Below are 17,009 nucleotides of genomic sequence, written 5' to 3'. Positions count from 1 at the left end.
GAGAGAAATTATGTGCAAATAAGAAAACATTACAACAAATCTGAAGTTTCCATTTAAGGAAGCATTCCATTATCAGTGAAAATCCTCTGTTTCTACTATTTCCATGGAAGGAGGGAGAATGGTGTGTCTCTCTCCTTCGGCTTTTTATATGGACGACATGGCTAGTCTATTAGCATTCAAACCATCACCATTTACAAAAACAAAAAAAAAATCCTACAATATTTGTGGGGAGGGGGGGGGGGGAGTTCCCTTTTCTTCCCCATTTTGAACAGTGTTGAGAGTTCCTTGACACAGGGCTGTAGGCCAAATCCCGTGCCATACTACCATCACCATATTAAAAACACAAGTAATACAATATAATGATATATCAAACCCTCTCCCCCTCTTTTTTGGCCCAAAAAAAAAAAACAGGAGCAGATTATAGATGCTGTCTGAAAGTAAGATTCAGACGACCAGGGCGAAAATTAGTTTCTTGAAGCAGAGATGGTGGGGCAGTACCTGGCAGAATTGCAGAGACACCATGGAAAATATGTCTTGATTTACCTCCGAATATAAGAACATCTCCAGATTCTAATTTGATCTTATCAGCCTTTTCAGCATCTGCCTGATCACCATATAAAAATTCTGCAGAGTCACCAATGGAGAAAGACACAATAGGCATTCCTTTCTCAAGACTCTCTCGACTCTCATCCTTGTCCTGAAACAAGCAGATGAATGTATCAATCAAGGCAATGAGGTCCTAGAGCTTCACTTTGCTTGACATTATAGACTACAGAATCGTATAATTGTAGAACAAAAAGGCCAGGTTAATTGCCAGATAGACAACTAACAGGGGCAACTTACTCTTCACCTATTAAGGTGTTAGTTGCTTAACTTATTAAGCTGACAGACGCTTTGGCCCTGTAGTATAGAGGCTATAGAGCATAGAGCAAGTCAGCAAACACCAGTTTTCTAATTTTATTCTAGCTTTTGGGAGATTAGGTGGTCTTTACTCATTACAGACTATGAGTAAAGAAGCTAGAGTTTTTTTACCAAACTTAGAAAGATGTTCTTTATTGTGTGATACAATACCCATTAACTTCAATATTGGAGATCATTTACTTGTTTCTAAGAATTAACAAGATTCCATTTGACAGCAAACAAACAAGCAAGCAAGCAAACAAAAAGGGTTACAGCAACAGTAAGACAATTTCTAATAGGTATTATAGAAGAGCTGTCCAAATGTTACTCAACATGAAAGTGTTGGTTGTCACACTGAAAGCTAAATCATGCAATTTCAATACAAGGAAAATCAGATAAAACTTCAGAATTACGAACCTGATGTAAACCGAGCCGTCCAGTTTGTGTATAATAATTTACAAGGCAGATATCTGGCTTGACTGGGGGAAGAATGTCTTCTACATTATTTGCCCCAGACTGTTTAGCTATAAGAGAGTGAGAGTCCTTGATGGCTCTATCAACTAACATTAGAAATTCCTGTGGAAGTGACGGTGGTTTTGCTTGATCAATTGGCCGATATTTTACATATTTGCTGGCTTCAGGGTCCCAAAACTGACCAAAACACATCATCCTCAGATGCAACTTCCCTCCCTCACGAAAACGAGGCTCATAGAAACCTGCAGGGCCCATTCCATGGTCACGACATTTCTTTAAAATGTTTACCTACACAATACAGGATTTACCCATGTTAATATATTTGATTCCTTGTATTAAGTCAAAGTTTATAAATGATGCGGAGCAAATTCTGCATCAGAAGTTCCTCTCCATAAGAAAGGAATATTGAGTAGTGTGTTTGTAACACAACAAAAAGAAATAATTTGACCTCATTGTAAATTGGAAGAGTAACAATTTATTATTTTTGATGACCAAGAAGAGTAAAATTTTAACCTTACAAATAGTGACAGTTTAATTAAAGCCAATGGTACAATACTACCCTACTGATCACTCAAACGGTTCTGATCTTATTGGCCACCATTAGGCTTGTCACATAAACATGATTTCACATTCTTATAAATAATCAGGTTAGCAGCATTAGGTGGCATGATATATTAAACTTCCAATGAAAAACAGAATTTCCAAATTTCAAAATATGGAATGTTTCATCTCATCTAATGTGACAATAAAAACAAAGGAAGCTAAAAAAAGTGGCACCTGTTCGGAGGTTGAAAAGTAGCCCTTTAGTAGAACCATTCCAGATCTCAAAATAATTCCTTGAGGCCCCCCAACAGAGTGTTTCATCTCATTTCACTTTTCTCTATTCTTTGCTAACAAGGATGGTTTCAGTACGATCATGGAACCTGATTTTGGAGGGCATATATCAAAAACTCTAATTGGAGTAGCACAATCAGAGCTTTCATTATTTTCATGGCCAAATTCATTCTCAGTACTTTTAAGAGGTTCAGCCCCAGAACAATGGTTAACTTCCACATCTGATTCCAATGAAAGGGGAGACACATCGGCAAGATTGTCAACACTTTCCATGAATGAGCGATCAAGGTTTATTGGAACTTTTGCTTCAACAGGGTAATCCCCTAGATATTTATCGTGGCTAGAATCAGCAGTATTGCTAGCCCTGGAGGAGGCTATCCATTGCTTTTGTCTACCACCACGAATATAACTTCTCCCTACAGAAGAACTTCCCTGTTGCTGGCCTCCTGCAGGGGTCATGTTATCATTAACTCGTGAAACAACACTGTCCAAACTATGGCCTTTTACTTGCCATGAGCCGTGTGGTTTTCTATCTAAAGAACCTCCACCCCTGAACATATAACTGCCCTGTTTCTGGCCCTGGTGGTCTGGAGTCACATTCTCATATTTTGTGAGACAACACCATCTGAATTATGCCCTTTCACTTGCCATGAGCTATGTGGTTTTCTATCCAGAGAACCTGACATGCGCTCATTAGAAGACGCATCAGCTTGAACCTAAGTAATGGTAAGTGCAAAACAGTATCAATATGGCTCCTTAGTTGATCTTAAGCAAACCACCAAAAGAGAAAACATAACCAGTGCGCAAAATAAATCAACCAAACCAGGCAAACCAGGAATGCAGTATACAACAATCTTATGCTTGTTTTAGGCACAGCAAGAACTTCACAAAAGAAAAACTAGTAAAATAAGTTCATCAACTGTCATCAAGCTCCTGGTTATAGGGTTTTAAACTTAATCAGAAATTAGTTACAACTATAATGCCATACAGTACCAACATACAATCATTGCTGTGAAGGATTTTAGCATTATTCCCAATCACATCATTAGTTCATCACTAAAATGAAGCAACTTTGTTGCTATGAAATAAACTTTGTCCGTTCAATAATAACAGAAACACTTCCTTTTAAGGAAGAAATTCACTTCATTCAAATCAATTGCAAGACTTGCAACATTACTCACCCCTTTCATGTGTATTTAGGAATAGAGGAAGGAACACATTTTTGGCCACGAAATCATAATTATGGATGATAAAAGCCAAATACTCTTTCCTCTAGACCATATTTCAAAGACCTTATAAATCAAATACTAAAAAATTCATTTGAGCAAGCTCCATCAGTCCATAACATAAGCATAGTTCACCAACAGTATACAAACAAGAAAAACCCACTACTTTAGTTCAAGAATCTGTCTTTTAAACAGTATCAAACAAGATCTAGATCATTAACAATATTGAGAAAACTTAGGGAAAAACCCATCATTTTAAGCATTTAAAATTACAATTTCCATGAAAAAAAAAGAGTAATTAATCGATTTACATTGACTGTCCTACTTTAATTACTAAAAAAGAATCACAAATTTAAATTTGACAAAATAATAGCAGCATGCAACGATTATAATTTCCAAGGGACCCAAACAAAAAGAAATAAAAAGAACCCTAAAACAAAAATCAATTTAAAAAATAAAGAAAAACCCTAAACAGTGAGAGAAAAAAGGAGAAAGCTTTACAGGGGTATGAAAATCAGGAGAAGAATCGGCAGTAACTTTCCGCCATGAATGGCGACCTCTACCTCTTGAAGATGAAGACCACCCACCACTTCGATTCATTGCAGAAAAGCAGAAAAGAGAGAAAAAGTGGGAAGTTGAGAAGTTATGGAATTTTGGCGGGTGACTTGAGAGTGGAGTAAAATTATGGAAAGTGTTTGAAGAAGAACAAGTTTGGAAATTGAAGGGGTTAATCTGAATTTGTTTGAGGGGGTAGCCGGGTAGGGTAATGGTCCAAATTTGACTATGATGATCCACTTCTATGGTTTCCAAATTCCAATGCTCCTTTCTACTCACTAGTGGATTGACACGTGATTTTGACACACGCTTTCAAATTAATGTTATTTTAGAAATTACTACTTATAGAAAATTTGGTTATCTAATGCCCCGTTAGTAGAGATAAAAATGGATCGGGTTTGGGACGGATGGATCTGTGAAAATATGGTTATCTATTCATCACACGCATCCATTTACCCCCACCCGATCCATCCATCCATCCCTTTCGCTAAAACATCCACCCGAATTCATCCATCCTGCTATAACCTTCACCTATTAAAACTTTAGAAAGGATCTTGTTAATACAATTACAAAATTTATTTTGCTTCAAAATTAAGTATTTTTTTTTTAGTTGACACATTTCTATTATCACGCTTGCAAAAACGCATGTTTTTAACAATTAATATCTCTAATTATCAACATTATAAATTTATTAAAAGTGGACATTTATAAAATATACATTGAAACTATTCAAATAAGATCCCGCATGAATATGTTTTATCGTATTTATAAACCACAAAATGAGTCAAAAAATGTTGTGTGAATAGTGTAAAAGTCAAATGGTGTCAACTAAAAAAGACGGAGGAAGTATTATGATTTAATATGACTCAACTCGAACTAGACCAAAACAAACTCCACTTGGTGATCTAAGGGCTTGTATTCATCAGATTATTATCAGTTCAGTTCCAATAAATTTAATTCAGTTCTTATCTTAATTTCCTTCTCTCATAAACTATTCAATTCAATTTAGGAATTACCTTATACTCCGTACTCGTAATATCCTTCATAAAATAAAAAACACTCCTCTCTACTAGAGCTGTCAATTCAGGTAAACAGGTCAGGTTAATTGGGTCGGGTAATAGTGGGTCGGGTCAACTCGGGTTGGGTCAATTCAGATTAATTCCATAACCTATGCGGGTCGGGTTTGGGTTGGGTCATGCTTGAGTCGAGTCACGTCGGGTCATACTTCCTATCGGGTTTGGGTCAGGTTAAGGTCGGGTTAATAATAGGTCGAGTTACATTTGAGTCGGGTGAACAATAGGTCAGGTTTAATTCAAGTTTTCACGGGTTAAAACGGGTTAGGGTAATTCTCGGGTTCGATTCAGGTTCGGTTCAAGTCAATAATTTGTGGTTAAGGTCGGGTTAATAATAGGTCGAGTTACATTTGAGTCGGGTGAACAATAGGTCAGGTTTAATTCAAGTTTTCACGGGTTAGGGTAATTCTCGGGTTCGATTCAGGTTCGGTTCAAGTCAATAATTTGTGGTTTAGAATCAGGTCGGGTCATTCTCGGGTTTGAGTCGGGTTCGATTCAAGTCAATAATTTGCATATTATAATCAGGTCGGGTCATTTTCAAGTCGGGTTCGGTTCAAGTCAATAATTTACGGGTTATAATCAAGTTGGGTCATTTTCAAGTCGGGTAATTTCCAAGTCGGGTCATTCTCGGATTCAAGTCGGGTTATGTTCAAATCAATAATTTGCAGGTTATAATCAGGTCGGGTCATTTCCATGTAAGGTCATATTCGGGTTCAACTAACTATAAATAGATAATTATCATTTTTATCAAGCTAATTATTTCCATTGACTATAATGTATATGACAATATATTAGGGGACTATAGTCTATAATTTAGGAAGATAATTATCTCCTTTGACCACACAACAAATATATACTATATTTAACTCTTAAATTTGAGGAATGAAGCTCCTTTCTTTTGTTGGCCTTGACCAACTTAGTCTCCCAAGACAAAATGTTTTGATCAACAATAATAAGGTGGTCTAAATTGCATTTAAGGTGATTTGAAATTGGGTCAGGAACAATTTGGGTTGAATTTAGGTCGGGTCAATAACAAGTCGTGTTAATTTCGAGTCGAGTTAGTAACAGATCGGGTTGAATTTTTGGGTTGGGTAAGTAATAGGTAAGGTAAAATTTGGGTCGGGTCAATAACAAGTTGAGCTGAATTTGGGTCAGGTCAATAACAAGTCGGATTAATTTCGGGTCGGGATTGTAACAAGTTGGGCCAAATTCGGGTCAGGTTGAATTCAAGTCAAGTTAGTAAAAAGTCGTATTAAATGCGGGTTTATACACGTTAAAACGGGTTTGGGTCAATTTCGGTTCAAGTCGGGTCCAGTGCAAGTTAATTAAATTGGTCATTGTAAACCGATAAATAGGTGCAAGTTGTAAACTGGTAAATTGGCCGTTTAAAGGCAAATTGAATGGTTCCACACAACCAATTAGACTCCCGGAGGATATTAAGGAGCATGGTAAACATTTTGGAAATTTTTATTTCCGGGCGAAAAAATGTCAAATAATTCCAAAAGTAAAGGCTAATGAAATCCACGCTTTTTGAGAAATTTTGGAGATTTCGGGGCCGGTGTCAAAATGTCTTGAAATTCTATGGGATACATCTCAGGATCATATAATGTCGTTTGGAATCCTACATGATCATTATTTGTTGCCATAAATGTTCGTGGTAGGCTTGAATTAATGAAATCGGTGCAAGTTGTAAACCGGTAAATTGGTCGTTTAAAGGAAAATTGGATGGTTCCAGCCACCCAATTAGACTCTGGGGGGTATTAGGGACCATGGTAAACATTTCGGCAATTTTTAATCACGGGCGAAAAAAAAAATCAAAACTGAAGGCTAATAACGCTTTTTAAGAAATTTTGGAGGTTTCGGGGCTCGGTGTAGAAAAGTATTAATAATTTAGGGGATACATCTTAGGTTCATATAATGCTATATGGGACCATATATGATCATTATATGTTGTCATAAATGTTCGTAGTAGGCTTGAGTTAATGAAATTTGTGCAAGTTGTAAACCGGTAATTAAATTGGTCGTTTAAAGGCAAATTGGATGGTTCCACCAATCCAATTGAACTCCCGAAAGGTATTAGGGACCATGGTAAACATTTCGGCAATTTTAATTTCCGGGTGAAAAAAAGTCAAAAAAATTCCAAAATTAAAGGCTAATATCCACGCTTTTTGAGAAATTTTGGAAGTTTCGGGGCCTGGTATTGAAAAGCCTTGAGATTCTAGACAATACATGTCAGGGTCATATAATGTTGTTTGGAACCATAAATGATCACTATTTGTTGTCATAAATGTTCGCGGTAGGCTTGATTTAATGAAATCGGTGCAAGTTGTAAACCAGTAAATTGACCGTTTAAAGGAAAATTGGATGGATACACCCACCCAATTGGACTCCAGAAGGATATAAAGGACAATGGTAAAAATTTCGGCAATTTTTATTTCCGAGCGAAAAAAAGTCAAAAATTCCAAAATTGAAGGCTTATATCCACACTTTTTGAGAAATTTTTTAGGCTTTTGGGACCCTATGTCGAAAAGCTTTGAGATTTTAGGGGATACATCTCGGGGTCATATAATATTGTTTTAAACTATTTACGGGCGAAAAAAGTCAAAAAATCAAAAATTAAAGGCTAATATTCACGTTTTTTTGAGAAATTTTGGAGGTTTCAGGACCTAGTTTCGAAAAGATTTGAGATTTTAGGGAATATATCTCGGGGTCATATAATGTCGTTTGGAACCATTTATGATCATTATTTGTGTTGTCATAAATGTTCGTGGTAGGCTAGAGTTAATGAAATCAGTGCAAGTTGTAAACCGGTAAATTGGTCGTTTAGAGGCAAATTGGTGGTTCCACCCACCCAATTGGACTACCGGAGGGTATTAGGGACCATGGTAAATGTTTCGGAAATTTTTATTTTTGGGTTAAAAAAAGTTAAAAAATTCCAAAATTGAAAGCTAATTATCCACGTGTTTTAAGAAATTTTTTAGGATTCGGGACCCGGTGTCGAACAGCTTTGAGATTTTAGGGGTATACTTCTCGGGGTCATATAATACTGTTTTAAACCATAAATGATCATTATATGTTGTTATAAATGTTCGTGGTAGGCTTGAGTTAATTAAATCGATGAAAGTTGTAAACCAGTAAATTCGCCATTTAAAGGCTAATTTGATGGTTCCACCCACCTAATTGGACTCCCAGATTGTATTAAGGAGCATGGTAAACATTTCGTCAATTTTTATTTAATGGCGAAAAAAAGTCAAAAAATTCCAAAATTTAATATTCATGCTTTTTGAGAAATCTTCGAGGTTTAGAAGTCTGGTATAAAAAATCCTTGAGATTTTAGAGAATACATCTCGGGATCATATAATGTCTTTTGGAACCATATATGATCATTAAAAATTGTCTTAAATGTTCGTGGTAGGCTTGAGTTAATGAAATCGGTGCAAGTTGTAAACCGATAAATTGGTCGTTTAAAGACAAATTGAATGTTTTCACCTAGCCAATTGGACTCTCGGAGATTATTAGGGACCATGGTAAAAATTTTGGCAATTTTTATTTTCGAGGGAAAAAAGTCAAAAAATTCCAAAATTGAAGACTAATATCCACGTTTTTTGAGAAATTTCGGAAGCTTCGGGGCCCGTTGTCGAAAAGCATTAAGATTTTTGGGGATACATCTCGGGGTCATATAATGCCGTTTGGAACCATATATGATCATTATATGTTGTCATAAATGTTCGTCGTAGGCTTGAATTAATGAAATCGGTGCAAGTTGTAAATCGGTAAATTGGTCGTTCAAAGGCAAATTAGATGGTTCCACCTACCCAATTGGACTCCGGGAGGGTATTATGGACCATGGTAAACATTTCGGTATTATTTATTCACGGGCAAAAAAAAGTAAAAATATTCAAAAATTGAAGGCGAATAATCCACGCTTTTTTAGAAATTTGGAGTTTTCGGGGCCCGATATTTGAAAGACTTGAAATTATAGGAAATATATCTCGGGGTCATATAATGTCGTTTGGAACCATATATGATCATTATTATTTGTTGTCATAAATGTTCGTGGTAGGCTTGAGTTAATAAAATCAGTGCAAGTTGTAAACAGGTAAATTGGTCGTTTAAAGACAAATTAGATGGTTCCACCACCCAATTGGACTCCCAAAGGGTATTAGAAACCATGGTAAACATTTCGACAACTTTTATTTCCGTGCGAAAAAAGTTAAAAATTCCAAAATTGAAGGCTTATCCATGCTTTTTTTAGGAATTCCGAAGGTTTCGGGGCCCGGTGTTGAAAAGAAATGAGATTTTAGGGGATACATCTTGGGGTCATATAACGTCGTTTGGAACCATAAATGATCATTATATGTTGTCATAAATGTTCGTGGTAGGCAATGAAATCGGTGCAAGTTGTAAACTGGTAAATTGGTCGTTTAAAGGCATTGGATGGGTCCACCCAGTCAATTGGACTCTCGGAAGGTATTAGGGACCATGGTAAACATTTCGGCAATTTTTTTTCGAGCGAAAAAAAGTCAAAAAATAAAAAAATATCCACGTTTTTTGAGAAATTTTGGAGGTTTTGTGGCCCCCCCGTCGCGTCGCTCGTTTTAGATGGCATATACAAGTCTCCGTGTTGTCGATAGGCATTTCAGGTTCCGGATATGCTCACTTTTCTTATAGACCTCGGGATCGGAGGTTTGAATGACTCATATGGATGGTCGAGTCGCGGAAAAAATCGGCAAGAAAAAACACAAGAACGGCACCTGAAGAAAACCGAATTCGCCCCAACCTCGAATTCGGATTTTCAAAGGACGCGACCCCTGGTAGGAAATGGGATGAGGGCGTTCCTTTCCTGCCTCCTTCGATAAGGAAGGTTTCTTTAAATTCAAGGTTAAGATGCCATTCGTTTGATGAGAAATAAAAAGGAAGGTGTCGAAAAGGCTTGAAATTTTAAAAGAAACATCTCGAAGTCATATAATGCCGTTTGGAACCATATATGATCATTATATGTTGTCATAAATTTTTGTGGTACGCTTGAATAAATGAAATCGGTGCAAGCTGTAAATCAGTAAATTGGTTGTTTAAAGGCATATTAGATGGTTCCACCCACCCAATTGGACTTCCGGAGTGTATTAGGGAACATGGTAAATATTTCGGAAATTTTTATTTTCGGACGAAGAAAAGTTAAAAAAAAATCCTTATATATTATCATAAATGGTCATATAATGATGTTAAAACCATATTTGATCATTATATGTTATCATAAATGTTCATGGTAGTCTTGATTTAATGAAATCGGTGCAAGTTATAAACCAGTAAATAGGCCGTTTAAAGGCAAATTGGATGGTTCCACCCACCCAATTGGACTCCCTAAGGGTATTAAAGACCATGGTAAACATATTAGCAATTTTTATTTCCAGGCGAAAAAAAGTCAAAAAAATTAAAAAATTGAAGGCTTATATCCACGTTTTTTGAGAATTTTTAGAGACTTCAGGGACCGATGTCGAAAAGGATTGAAATTATAAGGAATACATCTCGTGGTCATATAATGTCGTTTGGAATCATATATGATCATTATTTGTTGTTATAAATGTTCGTGGTAGGCTTGATTTAATGAAATTGGTGTAAGTTGTAAACCGGTAAATTGGTTGTTTAAAGGTAAATTGGATGGTTCCACCCACCCAATTGGACTCCCGGAGGGTATTTGGTATCATGGTAAACATTTCGGCAATTTTTATGTCGGGCGAAAAAAAGTAAAAAAAATTCCAAAATTGAAGGCTAATATCCACGCTTTTTGAGAAATTTCGAATGTTTGGGGTCCGGCGTCGAAATGCATTGAGATTTTAGGGGATACATCTCGGGGTCATATAATGCCGTTTGGATCCATATATGATCATTATATGTTGTCATAAATGTTCGTTGTAAGCTTGAGTTAATGAAATCGGTGCAAGTTGTAAACCGGTAAATTGGTCGTTTAAAGGCCAGGCGAATTGGATGGTTCCATCCAGCCAATTGGATTTTCGGTGGGTATTAGGGACCATGGTAAAAAATTCGACAATTTTTATTTCTGGGTGAAAAAAAGTCATAAAATTCCAAAATTGAAGGATATTATCCACGTTTTTTGAGAAATTTTTGAGGTTTCGGGTAGAGCTGTCAATTCGGGTAAACGGGTCGGGTCGGGTCAATTCTGATTAATTCCATAACCTATGCGGGTCGGGTTTAGGTTGGGTCATGCTTGAATCGGGTCACGTCGAGTCACACTTTTTATCGGGTTTTGGCTGGGTTAATAATAGGTTGGGTTACATTTGGGTCGGGTGAACAATAGGTCGAGTTTAATTCGGGTTTTCACGGGTTAGGGTAATTATCGGAATCGAGTCGGGTGTAGTTCAAGTCAATAATTTGCGGGTTAGAATCAGGTCGGGTCATTCTCGGGTTTGAGTCGGGTTCGGTTCAAGTCAATAATTTGCGGGTTATAATCAGGTCGATCATTTTCAAGTCGGATCATCCTTGGGTTCAAGTTGGGTTTGGTTCAAGTCAATAATTTGCGGGTTATAATCAGGTTGGGTCATTTCCAAGTTGGGTCATTCTCGGAGTCAAGTCAGGTTATGTTCAAGTCAACAATTTGCAGGTTACAATCAGATCGGGGCATTTTCAAGTCAGGTCATATTAGGGTTCAACTAACTATAAATAGATAATTATCATTTTTATCAATCTAATTATTTCCTTTTGACTATAATATATATGGCAATATACTAGGGAACTATAGTTTATAATTTAGGAAGATAATTATCTCCTTTGGCCACACAACATATATATACTATATTGAACTCTTAAATTTGAGGATGAAGCTCCTTTCTTTTTGCTGGGCTGGACCGACTTGGTCTCCCTAGACAAAATGCTTTGATCAACGATAATAAGGTGGTCTAAATTGCATTTAAGGTGATTTGAAATCGAGTCAGAAACGATTTGGGTTGAATTTAGGTAGGGTCAATAACAAGTCGTGTTGATTTCGAGTCGGGTTAGTAACATATCAAGTTGAATTTTTGGGTTGGGTTAGTAATAGGTGTAATACTCCTCATGATTGCTTTAAAAGGATATACAACTCATATCAACAAGGTGCATCTTCCTTTTAGGGACCTCATTTGCTAAGATACTTCATAGTTAAGCGTGCTTGGATGGGAGTAGTCTGGGGATGTGGGGACAGTTGTTGGCCCTTGATGCGTATTTCGTGACAATAGGCCCCTCCCTAATTTGTTTGGGGCCGGGGTGTTACAAATTGTATCAGAGCAACCCTGCGACCGCGTGCTGACCGTGGATAATTAATCATATGTCAGTCATCTAGCGGGAGAGAATTCTGGGGCCATATGGCCGTAGCCAAACTGGATGTAACACTTTGGCTACCCAGTTGTCATTAGGCGTAATACTGGAGTCCCTAGCTTTCCAGGCGCAACGAGGGTATTGCACTTCTCAAGTGGGGGTGTATGTAATACCCCTTATGATTGCTTTAAAAGGATTTGATATACTACTCATTTGCTAAGATACTCTATAGTTAAGCGTGTTTGGCTGGGAGTAGTTTTGGGATGGGTGACCTCTTGGGAAGTTTTCTTGGGGTGCGCATGAGTAAGGACAAAATGCGGCGGAAGGACTCTTGTTGGTCTGTGGGGACAGTTGTTGGCCCTTGATGCGCATTTTGTGACAATAGGCCCCTCCCTAATTTGTTTGGGGTCGGGGTGTTACAACAGGTTTGGTAAATTTTGGGTTGGGTCAATAACAAGTCGGGTTGGGTTAGGAACGGGTCGGGTTGAATTCAGGTCAGGTTAGTAACAAGTCGGGTTAAATTCGGGTTTTGACGGGTTAAAACGGATTTGGGTCAATTTCGGTTCAAGTCGGGTTCGATTGAGGTCAATAATTTACGGGTTACATTCGGGTCGGGTCATCTCTAGGTCAGTTCATGTTCGGGTCTCACATACTCGGGTCAACTCGGGTCTAGGGTTGGTTTCAAGTCGGCCACGTCAGATTTGGATCACTTTTTTTTTCGGATTCAGATGGGTCGGTTAATAATCGGGTTTGAGTCGGTATTTCGTTTCGTGTCATGATAGTTTCTCTACTACGGTTTCACCTTAGTTCCCAATTCAAATCAAACCAATTCAAAAATTGTGTTCCACCCAAAAACTTGCAACGGTCGTCCCATTCCTAACATTGTAAACCCTAAAAAACCCTGAAAATCTTCTCCCAAACAATCTGTTGATTTGATTGAACTACAAATGGCGAAATCTCACTGCAATGCTCAAAATGCCATTGAAGAAGAAGACTATATTGAATTGGAAGATTCCGATTACAATGAATTTGATTCAGATGATTCTGAAGAAGACCCAACCTTCATTGATGATATTGACAAGTTTCAATCCAATTTCTCCAAGTTATCAATCAATTCACGATCAAATTTGAAGTGAAATTCCATCTTAAATTCTATAATTCAATTTTTACATCAATCTTGTAAATGGGTACTTCAATTTTGTCAACCCAGGCTTTTAACTAATTTCTTTTTTGGATTCTAGTGTCAGACATTATGCACCAGAAACTGAGGAAATGATTGCACCAAAGCTTGGAATTAAAGATATGAAAGATTTTGAGGAAATTCAGAGAGTTATAGACAGTAAGTAGTTTAGGGTATCATCATTGCAGAACTCAATCTTTTGTTTTTATGATATTAAAAGTTGTATGATGTATAGTGCTATAGAAGTACTGAAATTGAAAACAAAAAACGATAACGAACAGGCCCGTAATTTATTAGGAATTAAATTATGATGTTATATTGGCAGGTGGGTTGGTAGAGAAATTGAAGGTGGAGCAATGTAAGGTGTATTTGAGGAACCATGGGTTGAGATTGTCTGGGAAGAAAGATACCCTTGTTCAAAGAATCAAGGAGCACTCAGAGTAATGTTGCATTTCATCTGATGTTTAACATATTATTGCATTAGTTGTGCTATTCTCCTTTACTATGTATTGAAGTCTATTGAAGTGTTTTGTTTTTTTTTGGTTTGTCATTAATTTGATTATCAGGATTCTGAACGGGGGAGGAGAAAAGAAGTTTCCACAATCAAGCTTTGTGTTAAATTGCAAGGGTAAGTGGATGCTGTTGAGTTTCATTTGATGTGACTAGGCTAAATGAGCAGAGTTGGATTCATGATGAATGTAGCTAGCTAGGGTCGAAACATTTAGGAGATCAAGAAAATTGTTTGCCATTGTTTTATGTGTAGGAAAGCATCTTAATGATCTTGTTTAGGCTTTTTTAAGAGGTTATGTTGGGTGATAGTATGAAATTAAGACAGATTTATTGTGCCCTATGATCATAAATTCTTAATGTCATATGATGGGATGTATGAGCACAATATCGTGTTGGAAACTTGATTTAAGATATATGTAGCAAGCTAGGAATAAAATGTTTAGGAGATCAAGATAAATGATCTTGAGTACTGACTGATGTGTATAGTAAAACATCTAAATGATTAGGCTTAGGTTCTTTAAGAAGTTGTTATGCAGTGTGGTACTATGAAATTTAGATGGGAAATATATTGTGCTCTAGAATTGTGATGTCATAGGGTGGAATGTGTGAACACAATATCATTTTTAGAAATTTTGATGTGCCTAAGTTTTGCTTTATTATTCCTGCTTTTGTATCTATTTTGCAATACTTCAATGTGATTAACATTAGAGGGTAATTTACAGGTGATGCCTGTATGGGGGACATTGTGATGTTTGAACAAACTGTTTATGAAGGGTAATTGCCCTTTTGGCTTTGCAAAGTTGCATTTTCTTCTGAAATTCCTCATACGTACCTTTTGTCCATTGAATTTCAGTATGTAGATTCTTTGGCCCTTGCTTCATTCAAAGCATTTGCCTGTTGCAGGTACAATATCGCCTCAAGGAGTGCTACTGGTCCTCCATGCGGTAAAAGAATTGTTGCTGGCCGTATAGTGAAAGAAAGTTATGGTGCTGCCAAGCAGCAGCATACATTTACGGTTAGTTCTATATCTGTGCTTAACAACACTACTTATTTTACAGTGTTATACTTTGTGTGATCTGAAATGAACTATAATGTACTCTGCAAACTAGAATTTTCATGTTACATCACAATTTCACACTTCACACCCCTATTCAGCTCAATTTACTGTTTTTTTGTACCTCCAATTATGTAGCCTGGAGATTTTTGGCAAAGGGAGGGATAGAGTATTTCTATTACTTGTACCTGTAGCAAAATGTTAACAGACTCATTTATCTAGTGCTAAATTCCTGATCAAATGGCGTCTTATTTTTTCCCCTTAAGTGTTTTTCTTTCTTCCATGATAGCACAATGCTAGACCTTTTATGCTGATTATCTTCAAATGCCAAAAAACATTTCTTTGCTCAATTATCATTAATCGTGACAGCAAACATGCTGAAAGATTTGGTACTGACCATCTTTCAATTTCCAGGTTGAGGTTCTCTGGAGCAAAGGCCACAAACCACTACCTCCACTTCATCCCCTCTTAATTAAGGGCAGAAACCTCTACAAATTGAACACATTGAGGCGGGTGAGCAATTAACAGACTTTTTTTTTTGGCTCTTTCCATGCTGGAATTTATGATTAGATTGCTATTACTTAGAAGTGGTTTCCATTGTCCACCTATATTAGAGATGGGAAGATGAATCAGAAAGACAGCGGGTTTTGAGCGAAAAGCATTGCAGGGGCTCCCTCGCCCGATCAAGTAGAGAAGCCCGAATTCAGGGAAAGATATCAAAGAAGATGCTCAAAGGAGCAAGGTATGGACTTAGCATCACTTGTTTTTTTAATCTTAATGTTGAAATACAAGGATAGATGAGAGTTGGCCTGTTCTCTGTCACTTAGTAAGTTAGCACCACTCTACTGCAGGGTTTGTCCAAAAGAAAGACAACATATATCTCGAGAGAAGAACCACAGGCTAGCAACAGGTCACATCTCCAACAATGATTCAAAAAATGTAGGAAGCAAGGTTCAGCAGCAACATACAGTGGCAAAGAAGACTCAGCAGCAGCAGCAGCAGAATTACAAAGATAATAATATGAAGGTTCCTGTAGAATATAAAGAGAATTCATATGCAGGATTACCTATAGCACAGCCACCCCGACAGATAAAGCCAAATATACCAGCTTCTGATGCAAATGTAAAGCCAACTTCGAGAGTGTGCTTGGGATACAAAGATCTACATTCTTCTCTGTCTCACATTGCCCCTGCAAAATTTCAGCAAATACAACATCCACAACACCTGCATCATTCTGTTCAGGCTGTTTTAAAACCTCAGTCATTCCAGCAGAAAACATCAAACACATCAACCTGTCATTTCTATCAGAAGCCGAGCTCTTGCTTTTCTGCCTCCCGTGATTTGGCATTTTCAGATAAAACTCAGCACCCACAGAATCAGTTACTTGCTTCAAATAGAACATCATTGCACAACTCATACGGTAGAAATCATCAAAAGGAACCGCAGCAGCTGTGTCGACACTATCCTCGAGGCAAGTGTTACTATGGGACTCGCTGCAAGTTTTTGCATGTATCCAATAGGGACTATGATAAATTTTAGTTGACACCGAACTTCTGTGTGAATTACAATTTGATGGAAACTGTGCCCCTTCATTTTGACATTTCAATGCATTAAATTTTCAAAGAAGAGAGTTATTGTGTATAGCAAGACCAAATTGTTCTTGAGGTTTTAAAACACTACTATCTTCAACTTGAGGATTATATTAAGTTTCTTTTGGGCATATCATTACTGTATTATAGTGATTTCACATTTATATATGTACTTGCTTATATAGTGTAGGCCACGTGCCCCAGGCCCTGAATTAGCTATTCCAGACTTCCAGGGCAAAGGTTGTGCCTGGCCTAAACTGAACTCAACAGGCCGGTACTGGGTATCGTATTGGCCCTGTCCAGCTC

At 37.3% G+C, this 17,009-nt stretch overlaps 1 protein-coding gene and 1 pseudogene across 1 annotated transcript; one reads left to right on the top strand and one right to left on the bottom strand.

Annotated features, from left to right (window-relative positions):
* Positions 1 to 37: 37 nt before the first annotated feature.
* Positions 38 to 4,603, bottom strand: LOC110684416 (annotated as a pseudogene).
* Positions 4,604 to 12,985: 8,382 nt separating this feature from the next.
* LOC110683981 (zinc finger CCCH domain-containing protein 62-like) lies at positions 12,986 to 16,827 on the top strand. The gene is made up of 9 exons (XM_021860378.1): positions 12,986 to 13,502; positions 13,612 to 13,709; positions 13,876 to 13,990; positions 14,117 to 14,178; positions 14,783 to 14,834; positions 14,964 to 15,075; positions 15,529 to 15,627; positions 15,729 to 15,856; positions 15,966 to 16,827. Exons 1-9 carry the CDS (start codon positions 13,318 to 13,320, stop codon positions 16,651 to 16,653), a joined length of 1,539 nt encoding a protein of 512 aa, XP_021716070.1. The 5' UTR covers positions 12,986 to 13,317; the 3' UTR covers positions 16,654 to 16,827.
* The last annotated feature ends 182 nt before the right edge of the window (positions 16,828 to 17,009 follow it).

The sequence above is a fragment of the Chenopodium quinoa genome, unplaced genomic scaffold (genome assembly GCF_001683475.1).
Source record: "Chenopodium quinoa cultivar QQ74 unplaced genomic scaffold, ASM168347v1, whole genome shotgun sequence".
Classification (NCBI taxonomy): Eukaryota; Viridiplantae; Streptophyta; class Magnoliopsida; order Caryophyllales; family Amaranthaceae; genus Chenopodium; species Chenopodium quinoa.
This window is presented reverse-complemented; position numbering and strand designations above follow the sequence as displayed.